Source organism: Neovison vison, chromosome 3, assembly GCF_020171115.1.
Source record: "Neovison vison isolate M4711 chromosome 3, ASM_NN_V1, whole genome shotgun sequence".
NCBI classification, from domain to species: domain Eukaryota; kingdom Metazoa; phylum Chordata; class Mammalia; order Carnivora; family Mustelidae; genus Neogale; species Neogale vison.
The window spans coordinates 215346750-215363888 of NC_058093.1; the positions used below are offsets into that span (position 1 = coordinate 215346750).

At 48.4% G+C, this 17139-nt stretch overlaps 2 protein-coding genes and 2 gene segments (V, D, J or C); all 4 read right to left on the reverse strand.

Annotated features, from left to right (window-relative positions):
* Window positions 1-6313, reverse strand: part of LOC122903647 — a 267632-nt gene extending 261319 nt beyond the window's left edge. Inside the window, 3 exon segments of the V gene segment in view lie at window positions 5225-5229; window positions 5824-6141; window positions 6246-6313. Coding sequence covers window positions 5225-5229; window positions 5824-6141; window positions 6246-6291 — 369 coding nt within the window.
* Window positions 1-17139, reverse strand: part of LOC122903648 — a 369147-nt gene that overhangs the window by 265356 nt on the left and 86652 nt on the right.
* LOC122903653 (immunoglobulin lambda-1 light chain-like) overlaps window positions 1-17139 on the reverse strand; it is a 591711-nt gene that overhangs the window by 247147 nt on the left and 327425 nt on the right. The gene's annotated exons all lie outside the window — the stretch shown is intronic.
* LOC122903652 (immunoglobulin lambda-1 light chain-like) overlaps window positions 1-17139 on the reverse strand; it is a 1198107-nt gene that overhangs the window by 236598 nt on the left and 944370 nt on the right. The window lies entirely within an intron of this gene.

The window sequence follows — 17139 nt, forward strand, 5'->3', positions numbered from 1 at the left end:
GGTTGGAAACTGTCTATCTTAATGTTAGCATTTAGGATATCAAATCATGTGGGACAAAAACAAATATCCCTAGCAGACAAAAGTGTATTTTGTTTCCTCTTATGGGAGAAAGAACCTATTCGTGGTTGTCGTGGGATAGTTGCATATTATCAAGTGGAAGAAAGATTACTGATATTCCCTTTATTTGAAGAGTGTGGTTTGCATGGGTCTCGTGGATTTCATGAGGGCAAGGTGGGACTCTGGTGGCTTCTTACGTGTCAGCATTGAGAGACTGGACTACATTTCATAAAATTGTTTTCTGTCCATATTTCTGGGTAGGGTGCATGTAAAGAAGTCTTCTTGGGCAAAATGTGTGTGTGTCATGGGGTAGAATTGAGAGAGCACTCCTTGCATGTGTCACTCCCATAGATGAATGTCTTCTGGCCAGTCTGGAGGAGGAGGCAACTGTCCCAATGTCACTCATTCACCATCAGAACAGATGAGACTCTCCAACTGTCTATCAGAACGCAGACCACCTACTGTATCTGTGTCTTTTCTCCTTGTATAGAAATAGAAGAAAGGATCTCATCTGGTGGAGAGTGGATATGTACCTTGTGGATTTTGGGGAGGTATCCCAGCTTTGTGGATATATACAGTGGTCCCCTCTGTTCCCTGAGGACTGTCTCCAGGATGCTGGCCATGTCAGATTGGGTTCCTGGAAGCAGACTCTGAGATAGGGAAGTGCATGTTTCAAAACCTGGAAGGAGAAGGAAAATCAGCCTGGGCAGAAGGAGAGCGACCCACAGAGAGTGAGCCATCAGATGAGCCTCCTTCCTTCAGGGAGCTCTCCAGCTGGGACTTTTCAGGACATCTAAGCCAGAGGCAGGGCCTTGGACCCTGGGCCTCTGAGATCATTCACCTGAACCTCTCTGAGAAGGGACAGAAACCTGGGGAAGCAGATCTCTGAAATGACTGTACTTTCTAGTGAGGAGCTCTCCTGTGAGTGGCCAGGGACTTTAGGAAGCAGTGGGTGCCTGTGTGAGCCCAGAAGAGGGGATGGGGTTGAGCTCCCAGTGTCTACTGTACCTGTCTGTTCCACTTTGGTAGATTGGGTCCTCTTATGTCCCCAGAGCTTCAGGAACTCAGCTGAGCTGGGACAATTTGAAATGTAATCCTGATCCATCCAGAGAGCATTAGCCCATGACCACTACGTGGAAATGATGAGATCATGACCACTGGCCAAATGTCTCTCTGTGTCTTTTTTCTACACAGCCCCTGTGTCTGCAGTTGACACCCAGGCCCAGAGAAGCAGGCAGCCTCGTGCTGTCAGTTGTAAATGTTCTCCTGACCCCCTGTGCAGAGTTGCCTGCAGGGCTGGATGGGGAGGAAGGTCTGGGGATCTCAGATGCAGGGACCTGGGACAGAAGTGCTCCCTGCTCTGTGCACAGGGCTCCTGGGGCTGGAGGAGAGTGTGACACAGACAGGGAAGGGGTTTTTGTCTCACATCTCTGTCTGTCTGGGTCACTGTGAGCATTAGCACTGCTGTCCCACACCTGACAATAATAGTCAGACTCTTCCTCAGCACGGGCCCCGCTGATGGTCAGGGTGGCTCTGTTCCCCGTGTTGGAGCCTGAGAACCGGTCAGGGATCCCTGAAGGCCGGGTTTTATCAGTATAGATAATCAGCACAAGTGCCTGTCCTGGCTTCTGCTGGTACCAGTGAGCATTTTCACGCCCAATGTTGTCTCCCCCCCACGTGATCTTGGCCATCTGTCCCAGGTTCATTGATAGTGAGGGTGGTTGAGTCAGCACATACGAGGCCATGGAGCCTGCAAGAGAGAAGATGAGAGGTAGGTTCCAGCCAGAGTATCACCCCCTGGACACTACCACCCCTGGTTTAAATCCCAGTGATTCTCTAGATAGTCCCCACCCAGATGTCTTCTTTGTTCTGGGGCCCATGCGCCGGCCTTGTGGATAGAACCTTTGAACAAATGAGAACCATTCCTCCCCTTTCCCTGGGCAGGTGCAGCCCTTTTGGGGTCACACAGAGCCAATGACAACAGTGGGAAGAGATTACACCTCACTAGCCCCTCATCCCCCCAGTGGCAGTCCATTGCTGAGCTCATAGTCAAGGCCAGGAGTGTCCCAGAACCCGGGGATAAGGGGGTGTGAGCTTGGCCTCAGCACCTGTGCAGTGAGCCAGGAATCCAAAGAGGAGAGGGGTCCAGGCCATGGTGCAGGTCCCTTGATTTTGCACCCTGAAGCTCAAGGCTGGGCAGGGTTCCTCCCAGTCCCCTCTTATCCCCTTGCTGGAGACACCTGCTGGTTATGCAAATGAGCCAGAGCTCAGGGACTGCTGCTGAGGAGCCTTGTGGTTTTACAAATGGGCTCAGCTACTAACAAAACACACACACACACACACACACACACACAGAGAGATAGAGAGAGAGAGAGAGAGAAATGGGCTCAGTTCCAAGGAACACAGAGAGCTGGGCAGCTCCTGCAAACCCATCCTCAGCCCAGGTGATTTTCTTTCACCCTGTGTTCTCATAGTCTGGGGTCCAAACTCTATCCTTCTCCATGTCCTGACTTGGCTCCTGGGGAGGCATGTTCACAACTGAGCTGTGAGGTGGAGTCTGTCTGCATATTCTGAATCCATCATAGAATGTTTCCTCTATAGGTATTGAGGATCATAGGTCAGTGTGTGTCCTACTCCTGGTTGACTTTGTGGATATTATATGGGCTTGAGACAGTGTCCCTGCAGGAAGCGGATCCAGTCATTGTACAAGGACAACTCAGGGACCAGAGCTCCAGCCTGAGAAGGGAGCATCCATTTCCCTCTGGAGACAGTCTCACAAGGAGGTTGCTGATGCCCCTTCCAGGTACCAGGGGCTCACTGGTCCCTGCTTTCCTTCCCTTATCTGCTCCCCAGCAAGGAACTGCAGCCTAGAAGAGGGAAAGGTGAGCTAAGGGTGAGTGGTCAGGGTGTCCTTGGACATGACCTACACAGAGGAGTCAGTGCCTGGGAACACTGGTGGACAGTAAGAGGACCTGCATATCCCACCCAGTGTGTCAGGCCTCCCATAAATATTCTGTGTGTCTGACCCTCAGAATAAGGTCCCTGCAGCCTGAGAAGATAGAATGGACCATCCCAACATTCTCTGGGGACTGAACCCTGGATCCCTGATGACCCCGAGGCCTGGCATCCTGCACAGGCCCAAACTCTGTCTTGCTGCCCCTGCTGAAGCTCTACTGTCCCCTGCTGCTGGTGGAGGGTTCAGTCCAGGGAATTTCCCCTTGCAGGTCACTGAAGAGCTCCTGTCACCTGAGAAAGGGTGTGGACCAGGGTTTCCAGCATCCCAGAGGCAGCTGTGCTCCCTGCCCTGCCCAGCCCAGCACAGACAGGTCACATGCACGGTGCAGGAGGCAGGACAGGTGCAATTCCTGTATTTGTCCTAGGGTTGAAGTGCTCGGCCTAGTCCGCTATCTTCTTTCAGAAAGGAGAGTGCAGGTTTCAGTGTAGTGCATTGAAAAGGGTCGATACTGACAGAATCCTGATGTCCCAAAGGCACCAGATTCCTGTGTATTTAGCAATCAAGATGATACATCTTGCATCTGTATATGATAGAATACATGAAAAAGGAACACACAGTGGAAGATGAAGTATTGAGTACAATATGACTCATGGGGGGTATTCCAGAGGTCTTCAGGGAAAGATACTGAAAGTGAGAACATTGATTAACTAGTGAGAAGTGGATGGGGCAAGGGGAAGGAAGGGAAGAAGGAAGGGGGATGCAGAATGAATAGAGGAGCCGTGTGGAAAGGAGATCTCCTTGAACAAACTCTCACTCATGGCTTAGCCTGCCTGGGCTCTCCTCACAGTGTTAGTGGCATCACCTCCATCTCTCCTGGCTAGATCTTATCACCTGTTTCAGGTGCTCCTTGTGTTCAATAATAAGTTTCTCATCAGGCCCAAGAGATTCCCCCAATGAGACAATGGGACTAAAGGATTTCTATTCATGAGGACTCTGCTAAGGCCACAAGCTACATCAGAACTTCTGACAAAAAATGTTCATTCCTGGCCTCAGGATCACCTGGCACTCCGTGAAGCCAAAAATCACTGATGAGGAACAATGCAGGAGGAGACACTCACTCTTGACACTTTCCTTACTCACTTCTACAGGACAAGAGCTGACCGGTGGTCTCCTACTGAGACCCCGATCCTGTTATAAACTTGACAAATAGTAATTTCCACGAATGGAATCCTTTGACCCCTTTAACCAACTCTTTGTAGTTGTCACTTCCTCATTGATTGGTTACCATCTCAGCACAAGAGGCAATGCTCTTTATCTGCCTCCCTTTTCCATTCCCTCTCATTGTTTTCACTGTTCGTCCATCTGTCTGTCTGTCCATGCCTACTGGGTTATTTTCTTCCAACTCATCCACACCAGAAGGCCCCAGGTGGGTCCTTTGGAGGTGGGATTATTCATTGTGTGGGTTTGGATATTATTTCCCTACCATCTTCTGGACTACAATGTATGTGGTGAGGAAAATCCCACTAGAGGGAGCCGTGGGAGTCCTTTCTTGGGACATCAACTCTGCAAACCCTTGGTAGAAAACAATCCTTTACTGGAGTGAGTAAGATGAGTCTGTGATTCCCTGTGACTCAGCCCACCATGTACTTGAAAGAAGTCACTGCAAGTCTGAGACCTGCTGTTCACCTCTCCTCCTGCTCCTCTTGTACCCTTGCCTGCTCTGTCTCTAGAGAAATAGCCCCCTTCTCTCCTCCTACCCTCGTGGGAATTTCCAGGCTATGGGAGGCTCCTGGAATTTCCATCTCAGAGCTGCATCACTAGCTACAGGGACCAGGCCAGAGTTCCTGGGATCTAGCATCACAATTCCTCCCAACCCTGCTCAGGTCTATGCTCAGGGACCAGGGTTACCTTGATCAATACAGATGCTCAATGTTAATACAGAAGCGTTGGTGTGTGCCAGAAAATCTATGGAGGAGATCAACATGTCCAGTAAGCTGGCCCCTCTCCCATTATATGTATTTGAGATGGATCACTCACAGGGTTGAGAGTCTGGGGAGTCAATATATTTATCACTTTGGTGCACCCCCTTCACCATGCCTTGCTGTTGTACCAGTAGCTGTGTTTCTGGGAAGAACCTGGAAAAGTCCTATAGGCAGCATGTGGACTCATTCTTGGCACCAAAAATTGAGAATTGAGTACCGATGGGGAGACCCAAGCTATGCTCTGTGTTGGAGACATCCTAACATGTATTCTGCTTTCTTACTACACCCCAGCTCTGCACCCACCATGGGCTTAAGACTGTGTGGCATACCTCCCTTGTGGACCAAAGGTTTCCTTTTGGACACTCAACACTGGCAAGCATCCTATTATGCTTTATAATGAAATTATCGTGATGGTATTCACTCAACAAACCTCCTTGGTAAACTGCAGAACTCAGAGACCTCTATCCATTTCCTGAGCAGAGTCCTGTTCTGGATGCACAGGGTCTGATGGCTCATGGGGTCATCTCAGACCAGCTACTCTCTCATGGTCATTTTCCTGTCTAGGCTGATCTGGTCTTTCCCAGAAGTTTGGCAAATTAAAGAGCATATTCTGTTGTCAAAAAGACCTAAGTTTGTCCCTGTGTCTGTCTCTTTGTAATGGTGTCTTGGGATTTTGTGCAGGATGACAGGGTTTCCAGGCAGAGATAAAGGTTTCAAGGCCCTGGAGATGGGCATGCAACAGCTCCCCGAGTCCCCATGGGGAAGAGAAGAGACAGAGTGGGAGGTTTTAGCCTCATTTCCCCTTTGTGTGTATCACTGTGGCTTAACCAGTTTGACCATCGATTGTATGCTTCTCACCACAGTGATACTCAGCCTCATCCTCAGACTGGATGTCGGAGATGGTTAAATAGCGGTCAACCCCAGAGCTGGATCCTAAGAAGCGACTGGGGATCGCGTCCCCCTTGATGTGGCTTCCATCACTATTAACCTTCATCAAATACCGAGGGGCCTTCCCTGTTTGCTGTTGATACCAGAGAACATAGTAATTGCTGTGCTCCCTGCTCAGGGTGCAGGTGAGCTTGACAGAGGCTCCCAGGGAGGCAGACGCAGATGGAGGCTGAGTCAGCACAGGCAGAGCACAGAAACCTGGAAACACAAAACACAAGCATGATGCTGAATGAACTGGACACTGGATGTTGTTCCCGGGGCACTGTACTTAGAGGGAAATGTCAAAGAGGCAGAACCCTGACCTGTAGAGATAATAAAGGGCAGGAGGTAGAAGGAAACCCAGCCCATGGTGGAGAGGAACTGCGTAGGACTCTTCTCTTGGGCTGTGTTCCTGGGACTGAAGTCTTCAAACTCCCATCCTATCATCTGTTTTTGCAGCTCAAGGAAGGAGGGGCATCAGATGCAAATCTACTTTCCATTCTTCAGTTGGTCTGTGTGAGCTCTTGTTTGAGCTCACACAGAGCTTAAGAGTCCCATTCTGGTCATTTCCTGAGACAAAAGTAGGAGCAGGTGTGGGTTTCTAAAGTGGAGAGTTGATTTTACACAAGAATCATCGATGGAAGCATCAGTCATACCCTTTGCACTTGAGCACAACCCAGGGGATTTGGACTTTCTGGGTTCTGAAAACAAGACTCACAGTGCTCCCCTGGGCACCCTGGGATGAATGTCACCCTATGTGTATTGCTAGTTTAACAAAATGACTACATCTGAGGCCTCAGTAGGTGCTAACCCTTTCGTGAGTGTGTGCAGTTTCCACTGAATGAGACAATAAAAACCAAGCCACAAGTTTTCCTCCAGTCTTTTATATGAAGAGTCTAATATTGAGAGATTACATGGTTTTCTCATTTCTCCTTTGCCATGATAGTGATGAGTAAGTCAAGTTTCCAATCCAGGAGATGTCCTAGAGCCTGCCCTTCCAATCCCCTCCCTGCATCGACCCCTCACCATGCTCCCTCTCCCCTCATCCCAAGGCTACTGAGACCTTCTGGTTATCACCTTCTCTCTTTATTCCAGTCTATGCCCTCCCAGGTTCTGTTCTGAAGAGTGCTCAGATCTTCATGGTGTTGCCTTCTGTGATTCCCAAAGAAAAACAGCCTGTTGGCTGTGAGTCTATATTGTAGAGACAGTTACCCTAAGGAAACCTTATGCATTTAATCTGCTCTGTCCATGGCTCCTACAAGGCATGAAAACCTGTGTACCATCAAATGTGGCTAATCCCAAAACAACAGTTTTGTCGTTCTGGGGTACCCAGCAGATTTCAAAGACATAGCATAAAAGATAAGGTAAAAATATTTTTATATGTAATTCATATTGTTGTGATAATATTTTCAAGATACTGATCTAAACAAAGTATACTATGAAAACAAGTTCTGCTCATTTCTTCTCTTTTTTAAAATGTGGCTACTAGAAAATTTTAAATTATGAATGTGGTTGGCATTTTATTTCTATTGGATGGGCTGCTCTGCAAAGTCCCACTAGCAGTCACTTGCTTTTGAAAAAGGAGACAGAACCTTCTGGAGCATTAAGAAGGGGCCACGTCTTAGCCTGAAAGCACAGAAGTCCATAGGTTGGTGATGAAGACCAGGGATTTCGGGGTCAGCAGACCTTGGTTTGCTGCTGGTTTGGCCACTTTATAGCTTTGACCTCAGGCAAGTTACACATCCTACCTGCCTCATCTTCTGATTTTATAAGTTGGGGCGATAATCAGAATGCTTTTTTGTAGAGTATTCATGATTAAACAATTTAATAAATGGGAAGAGCTTGGATCGTGGTTCATATGTGGTAGGCACATATAAATCTTTACTCCTCCTGCTTCTTTTAGTATCCTTTATCCTTAAACATATAAAGAAAAGTCACTGGAGTTTAAAGGTTGGAGGGAAATTATGGAAACATAACAAATCTTGGGTTTGGGCCATTGAAAATGGGCAAAATTTCCTGGCAACACTAAAATATCTCTCTCTCTCTCTCTGTCTCTCTCTCTCTGTCTCTCTCTCTCTCTCTCTCTCTCTGTCTCTCTCTGTCTCTCTCTCTCTCTCTCTCTCACACACACACACACACACACACCCAGGCCCTCAGAGGCACTATACCTTGCACAGGTCACAAGAGGCAAACTCTCTCAGGCTGCCATCCTGCTCACTGGGTCATGGGTGACCAGGGACATGGTCCTGGTTCTCTAATAGAGACATCACGAATGTCCCAGCTGAACTAGAGCAGAACTACTTCCTGCTTCTTCAGACCTTGTGATATGTGTCATGTCATCCCCATTGTCTCACTAGAGTTGATCCTACCTGTGATGTCCTCGTTCTGGGAGCAGAACCTAGTTTGGCAGATACTACAAACCTGAACTACATAGGTTTCCAGTCAGTTTGTGTCCTCTGACCCGACCACAGAAGGTAGCACAGAGGCCTGCGTGGGCAGGGGAGGGCTGATGGGACTCAGGGCTGGGGCTGGTGACACTGAGGGAAGAGAGGCTCAGGCAGAGGGACTGGGACTTCTCACACTGGTCCCTCTATAGGGGTCAGAGAAGCGCAATGGGGATTAAACAGGCTCTAGACATGTCATGTCCACAGCAGAGCTGAGATGGGCTCAGAAGGCCCTACACATGCAGCTGGAGGAGAAGCAGATCCTCTTGGTGTCCTGGGGGAACTCCATCAGGCAGGCAGCAGGTACTGTACCCCATCTCATGATGGTGATGAGATCATTGTCTCACTTCTGACCTACCTGGGAGAATATAGAGGCCAGAAGTTTGACCCTTGCTCACTGTGGTGATAATCAGAGGGCAAGGATGGAGCCTGGATATCCAGACATACAGATGGGTCATTAGGAGACAGTCAGGGCTTTTTCTGGGTTTGTTAATTATGCCCCACCTGATCCCTGAGAGCTTTGTGGTACCCATGCTACCTGCAGAATCCCCCAAGGGGAGGGAATGCCCAACCATGGCAGGGACACTTGTGGGTTGAATTATCTCCCACAGTTCCTAAATGGATATTTTGGTCCTAACCTCCAGAATTTCTCACTGGGTCATGATTTCAGTATAGGATCATTGCAGACGTAATTCTTTTAATTCAGATGAGGTTGCGCTGGAGTAGGCTGTACCCTATTCCACTTGGACTGGTGTCCTTATCAGAGCAAAAATTTGGAGACAGATTCTGACAGGGGAGGCCACCCTCTGAAGTTAGAGAAGAAATCTATAAGACCACAAATGCCAAAAATTGCCAGAGAACCACCAGGTGCTGTAAGAGAAGATGAAACAGATTCTCCTTCTCAGCCTACAAAACAACAACCATTCTGCCGGTGCCTTGGTCTCAGACTGCTGACCTCCAGAACCGTGAGACAATACATTTCTGTTCTCAGCTCCTTCCCCCCCAGTTTGTGGGGCTCTGTTCTCTCAGAACAGAGAACTCTCTCCCTAGCAAATTAATTCTCTCAGAACAGAGAACTCTCTCCCTAGCAAACTAATGTAGTGACCCATTAGAAGTCTGATTTCCCCACAACACCAGCATTGCTGGGCTCCTTCCAGTTGCTTTATTCTCTGTTATCACAGCAGCAGGAGACGGGCCTCAGCCAGATGCTTTCCTCTCCTAGAATGTCTGATTCTCCTCCCCTGAGGAAAGCCTCAAGTCCCCCAGACAGCACAGAGTCTTTCCTATAACCCAAGACTCCTGCTGGGATCCCATATGACTGGGGTCTGTCCAGTGCTGGCTCAGGGCCTTGCAGGAGCCTGGCCATGGGGCTGACCTGGTTCCTCTGGGACATTCAGACAACACGTGATTCAGGGAAAGGTGGTCTCGTGGCTTCAGTACCTTCCTCCTGCTGCTTCAGGTCCCCTCTGCATCCCCCACAGACACCATGATCCCATGCTTGGCATGTCGTCAGAATGGGAAACTCTCATTCTGAGGTTCGTTCATCACTTCCAAAAGTGGGTGCTTACCTGTTAACCACCTGTAGCTGCAGATTCATCAGGATTTCTAGTCTATTTACACATAATGCTGCTGTCTCTCCATAGCCCCCATCCCACAGCCGACCATCAATTGGCATTGTCAGCCATTTCATTACTCTTAATTTTTTTTATCAGTGTTTCATGGGAACATATGAAAATAATGGAAAACAACTTTAAGGTTTGTGATCTTGTAAGGATCCACACAATCACATGTTCCCATATGCTGTAGCTCAAGGGCCTGAGCCATCGTCCCTGCAGCCATAAAAGTCATGTCAGTCTGGAGACAGTCTCACAAGGAGGCTGCAGATGCTCCTTCCAGGAAGCAGGGACCCCAAGTTCTCTTTCAGACCAGAGATAGTCTGAAAAAAGGAGCTGCAGCCCCAGGTCTGAGTTGGGGTGGAGTTGGGGAAGGAGAGGCAGAGTGTGAGTCATCGGGTGTCTCTGGTTGTGCCCAGCACAGAGGAGTCAGTCCCTGGGAACACTGGTGGAGAGAGAGGGGACCTGAATTTCCCAGGTGAGGTGCTCACTGTTTCAGTACTCTTGTCAGTGTCCTTCACTGTGTGTCTGACCCTGAGAGCATGATCCTTGCAGCCTGTGGAGTTAGGGTGGTTCATCCTGAAAGCCTCTGAGGACTGAACCACAGACAATCCGCTGACCCCCAGGCCTGCCATCTCTGTAAGTCTCCTCCCTTGGCAACCTCAGCCTCTGTCCTGCTGCTCCTGATGGAGCTCTGCTGCCCCCTGCTGGTGGATAAGGACTCAGGCCTGGAGCTTCCCTCCTGTGGATCACCCCCATAGCACCTGTCACCTGAGAAAGGGTTTGGACCAGGGTTTCCAAGCTTCCACAGGCAGCCGCCACTCTGCCGTCCTCAGCCCAGCACAGAAGGTCACATACAAGGTGCAGAAGGCAGGGCAGGTGCGATTTCTGTACTTGTCCCAGGGTTGTAATGCCCCGGAGAGCCCACTGTCTTGTTTCAGAAAGGAGAGTGCAGGCTTCAGTGTAGGGCATTTGAAAAGGGTCAGTGTCCAGACAATCCTGTGTGATGTCCCACAGCCACCAGGTTCCTGCGTATTTAAGAATCAGGACTGATCCTTCCTGCATCTCTGTCCATGTAGTTGGGTCATCAGAGCGACAGGTGATGCTTCTGGAGCTAAGTTCAGTTGAACGGGCAAAAATTTATTCTAATTACTGCTATTTTTGCTACTATTAATTTTATTACAACTCACATCCCATGATGATGTGTGGGAGGATTTTAAACTTCTCTGTCTGTGGTTTGGTGCAATCAGGAATCTGCTAATTTGGGCTTGGGTAAAATTGCATGTGATGTAGTTTACAGAACAGCTGAAAACTTTTCCTTGTGTGCCCACAGAGGCAGACAGGAAAGTTTAACACCAAGGCTAACTCACTGAGACCGCACTGCATTTGCCTAATAAGTTAAACTCTTCAATGTTTTATGACATTAATTTGATGAGGAGTGTTTCTCACATCAGTAGAGATTTCCCCATTTCACAGTAGGTGAAGTGAGTACCCAGAAAGGCTAGTTTCTCAAGAAAACAGAGGACAATGAGGTGAGTCCAGGAGTGGAGCTCATTTGTGCTGGATTCAGACCCTGGTCAGAGCAGAGCCTGACCAAGGTGGGAGGGATGGGTGTGAGTACCCTGTGTGTGTCAGGGTCCTTCTGACTCCACCTGGCAGGGATTCAATGTAAGGGTACTGCCTGGGGTGTTTCATGATGACTGTCATGGGACAATTGTGTGTCTGCAAGACAGTCGGGGTAAGCGGGAACATAGGGATTTAGGAGATCCCCTAGCATACCCCAGGACTGTGATTACAGTCACCAATTCACCACAACCCAATGCAGCAAGGTCAGATAATGGACCCATCTTCCAGAATGCATGTTTGGTGACCGTAACTGGTGAGGATCAGGACATGCTCAGGTATTTGCTGAGGGAAGGGGCATATGGAGTGAGCAGTGAAGAAGGTAATTATAGACACCACACTGACCATACTGTAGTGGCAGAAATCAGCCAGATAAAAGTAGCATGTGTCTTCTTTATGTTGACATGAATATGTTTGGATATATATTCATCATATGTTTCTGTTTTGTTCTCATGTTTCATTTCATTATCATGTAATGTAGAGTTGTTACCAATAGTGAATGCTATATCTCAATATTGAAGTTGTAGGATATAAATCAGTTGGGACAAAAATAAAGATCATTAGGAGACAAAGATATATTTTATATCCTCTTGTAAGGAAAGCATGAGCGTGTTTGTAACAGTTTCCTGGAGAGTTTTATCATGTTAGGTGGAAACAAGGCTGCCCACATTCTCTTTACTTGGTGTTTAGGTTAATGGGGAACTTGTAAGATTTCATGTGGACGAGGGGGGACTGTGGTATCTTATTAAGTATCACTGTTGACAGGCTGAGTTGTGTTTCACATAATTTTTGTCTGTCCATACGTCTGGGAAGGGTGGGGATAGTTGGAGATTCCTGTACAGATATGGGGTGGAAGTATTGTTTGTCTCACCCCCGTGTTTGTGTTTCTTCTGGCCACTGTGTTGGCAGCAGCAACTGCCCCATCATCCCCCTTTCACCATCAAGATGGATGTGACTCTTCAACTATCTGTCAGAACTCAGAATACCTAGTGTTCTGGATCTTCTTTCAGTGTACAAAAATAGAAGGAACAATCTGATCTGTCTGGGGATTGGACAAGCACATTGGTAATTAGTTGAGAAACCCCAGCTTTGTGGGGACACCTTGGACTCCTTAGGTCCCTGAGGACCCTGTTGGGGGTCTCTGGGGACACTAATGGAGAGAGAGGGGACCTGAATTTCCTAGGTGAGGTGCTCACTGTTTCAGGACACTTGTCCATGTCCTGGGTTCCTGGAAGCAGACTCTGAGAAGGAGCAGTGCATGTGCAGAAAATCTGGAAGCATCTGGGGAGGTCAGCCTGGGCAGAAGGAGAAGAGACCCACAGTGAGATATCAGGTGAGGTCTCCCTCCTGTAGGGAGCTATAAATCTGGGACTTTTCAGGACATCTGAATCTGGGCAAGCTTGTGGGATCTTGGACTAAGGCCATCATTCATTTGAACCTCTCTGAAAAGAAGCAGAAACCTGGGGAGGCAGATTGATGATGGATAGCACTTTCCTGTGATGAGTCCCTTGTAAGCCCTTAGGGCCTCCCACAGGGGTGGGTGGGTGAGTGATCTCAGACGACGGGATGTAGGTGACCTCATAGTGTCCACTGCCCTTGTGTGCTCCACTCAGAATCTCAGCTGCCATGGACCAGGTTTTCAGGAGCTCAGCTGAGCTGGGAATTTCTGGGTTCAAATCCTGGGCAATTGGGCAAAAGTATAGCCCAGTGACCATTATATGGGAATGAAAGTCTCTGTCTTTCCATCTATCCAGACCCTCTGTCCCTGAGTCATACCCACAGAGACAAGCAGGGCAGCCTAGTCCTGTCAGGCCCCAATTCACTCATGAACCTCCCTCTACACAGCCCGCCTGGAGGGTAGAGAAGAGGGAACCCTGGGGATCACATGTGTGGGTACATGGTCTTATCTGCTCACTGCTCTGCTTACAGGCCTCCTGGGGCTGGAGAAGAGTGTGACACAGACAGGGAAGGGGTTTGTGTCTCACTTCCCTGTGTTCCTGTGAGTATCAACACTGCTGTCCCACACCTGACAGTAAGAGTCAGGCTTGTCCTTGGTCTGAGCCCTACTCATGGTGTGTTCCCCAAACACACATTATATTTCAAATAATGTTCAGTTATCCAACATATAGTACATCATTAGTTTTTGATGTAATATTTAAGGTTTTATTGTTTGTAACATCTAGTGCTCATTGTAACATATACCTTCCTTAATATCCATCACCTTCTTATACCTCCCCAACCCCCATCCATTTTTTAACTCTCGGTTTGATTCCTGGAGTCAAGAGTCTCTCATGGTTTGTCTCACTCTCTGATTTCTCTCCATTCAGTTTTTCCTCCATTGCCCTATGGTTTTCAGTGCTGTTCCCTATGTTCTATATATGAGTGAATCCATATTATAATAGTCTTTCTCTGCTTGACTTATTTCATTTAGTATAATCCCTTACAATTCCACCCCTGTTGATGGAAATGTAGGTATTCATCCTTTCTGACGTCACAGTAATATTCCATTGTAGATATGAACCACATCGTCTTTATCCATTTGTCTGTTAAAGGGAATCTCAGCTTTTCCACAGTTTAGCTATTGTGGACATTGCTGCTATGACTGGCACCCATTCCCTGGGCACTCTGCATGATCAAGACACTGTCCTTATTGAACAGGTAACTCTGGCACTGCTCAGGTCAGAAAGAGACCTGTGTAGAACCCAGTTTTGCACTTTGGTGGGGTGGGGAGGATAGAGGATCTCAAAGAACGGAACAAAGCTGAGGGACCTGAAATTCCAACCCAGTTCAGGGCCAGAATGGATGGAGAGAGAGGGGACCTGAATTCCCAGTTCAGAGCCAAATGGATGATCCTCAGATAATCAATCAGGGCACAGAAAGATGTATCAGTTGTGGTAAAAGGCAATTTCCACATAATAAGTCAGTGTTTATTGGCCACTGCTGGACACAGAGAGTGACCTCCAAGAGGAAGCTACTGGGGTGGGGATAGGGTTGACACAAATGTCTCCTTCTGTGTGTCCTTGATCTCCTTAGCACTCCTGGGGGTGAGGCCCTCAAGGCAGTGGCGATTATTCCTCCCCTCCCCCATGACCCACCGAAAGCCACAGGGAGACCAGAGTCTACTTGTGTCTCTGAACCGGTCTCTATGTCTTCTTCCACGTGGATTATCTGTCACTGCTTTACCTGACACTCCACAGATTGGCTGAGCTGAGGAGGAACATGAGGGAGGAGTGTACCTGACAGGGAAGGGAGGCTGAGAGAGGAATGCAGGTCCCTGGTTCCTGGAGTAGAAGAGAGAAGAGCAGAAGCTGGCTGGTGCAAGGCAGCAGAAATCCCCTTCACTAAGTGATGAAGGCTGCTCAGACTGAGAGGGGATGTGGGCCAACCTCAGCAAGCATGTTCCAGGTCCTGAAGGAGACAACTTCTTAACTCTTCACCAGGTGAGGGACATTTTTATGATCATTTAACCTGAAAAAATCCCTGGAAATATTATTCCTGTCACAAAGAGTCTCACCAAAGTTTGTCATTCTAGTTCATCAAGTCAAGGAGTAATTTTAAGACAAAAGATTCCAATTACACTTTCCATAATTTGTGTGGGGAAAATAATTTTCTGATCTGTCTCTCCCTCTCAGGTAGGTGTTCCTCTGACACACACCAGGACAGAAATAGGGGAAGCTTCTGCTCCTCCTTCTTAATGAATTCCTTATCACTTTTTTTGACCTCCAAGAATTGTTCTACAGATCAGTTTTAAAACCACAATTCAAAGAGTCAGGAAGAGTAATTACTTTTATGTAAAAAATCCATTCATGTGTTGGAAATGTTCTTTCCCTTCAGAGCTACAGGTGAGGCTCTAGTGCCTCTGTGGACAAAACACAGGGTCACACAGGGGTGGGAGTGAGTCCATGTGGGTCCGATGTCAACTAAGGGTCAGATGTGCTTGGTGCAGGTGTCTTGGGGCAGTGGGAAGATACTGGTGCCAGCAGAAAGTCTCTGAGTGGGCCCAAAGGTTGTATCTGAACTTCTTCCACAATTTCTATAAAATTTAAGGAGGAATGAGTCTGCGGAAGCAGGGATTTGTTCCCTTCTTCAGGATCCCGGAGGCAGCCCTTCATGATGTGGAGGCCCCTACCCGGGAACCGGAGGAGACCCAGAGCCCCTGGAGCTCACCTAGGCTGCCCATAGCCACAGAGAAGATGAATTTCCACAGAAATGAGCTGTCTGAGACAGATCTCTCACTCCTGAGTGAACTGTGATTATACTTGGAGCCCATGTGATGTACAATAACATCCTTAATCTGTATTATCTACTGTATTATTTGACTACATCCCCATAGTCAGAAGAGCCCTCCAACTCTGTCATTGCTCAGTAGGGTAAACTCAGATGTGAGGACAGAGAATCTGTGGGAATCTCCCCTCCTTCAGGGCCCAGGCCAGGATCAGGGAGGACACATTCTCTTAGGCCTGACCAGCTGCTGCACAGAGGGCAGGGCAGGGGAGAGTGAGAACCAGGCTGTGGAGGACAGTTTCTGTCCCATCCCCTATACTTCTGTGTCACCTGAGTCACTGCCAGGTACTCCCACTGTCACAGTCAATGTCACAACAATGGTCAGTCTAGTCTTCACCCTCATTCCGGTCTTCCTCTGTGGGGTCATGTCTCTGTGTTGCATCCTCAGAATCAGGCTTTGATGGTCACTCATATCCATATATATATATACCAGCGGGGGGACCAGGCTTGGCTTCTGCTGCTGCCAAGAAGCAGGTTCACACCTGAGCTCATCCTTAGAGCAGGGATCTTAGGCCTGATCAGGGCCACTGACACGGAGGGAGTCAACATCAGGTCGGGGGAGGCATGGAGCCTGTGAGAGAGGAGAGGAAAGAGTTCTGGGGAAGACAAGAGGCTGAGTCAGACCCAGGCTGAATGAAAGACCCAGTCCTGAGGGGAGGGAGCAATGTGTACACAGGTGAGGGAAGGGCCCAACACCATGGACCCTGAGTGGGAAGGAGAACAGAAAGCTGTGCCTCACACTGTGCCTGTAAGTGGGCATCTCATCTACTTTTGGAAGAGCAGGGGAACAAGGGTGAAAGTATGCAGATGTGTCGGGAAGACCAGCACCATTGGCAGGGCTACGAGCTGTTCCACCTGCTGATGCCTGGGCCCTACCTGGAACTGTTGCAGATGCCGATGCATCATGGGGAGCACCCTCCAACCTCAGGGGACTGTGTGCTCACTGAACTTCATAGGGTAAGGCTTCAGGGCAACATGGAGGATCTCACTTCCTCTGTTCATCTCCCTAGGTCCTACTGTGCCACCTGGGACATGGGACTTAACTCTTTTGCTTCGATCAGTGGAGCTTGGTTCAGTTCCTAGCTCCTGTAGTGATGTGGAAAAAGTGGTCTAAGAATAGAGTCTGTCAGAGAGGATAGAAGATGGTGGAAGAGTAGGGGACCATTGTTTCATCTAGTCCCTGGAGTTCAGCTAGATAGTTATCAAATCATTCTGAACATCTGCAGACTCAACAGAAGGAACTGCTACAACTC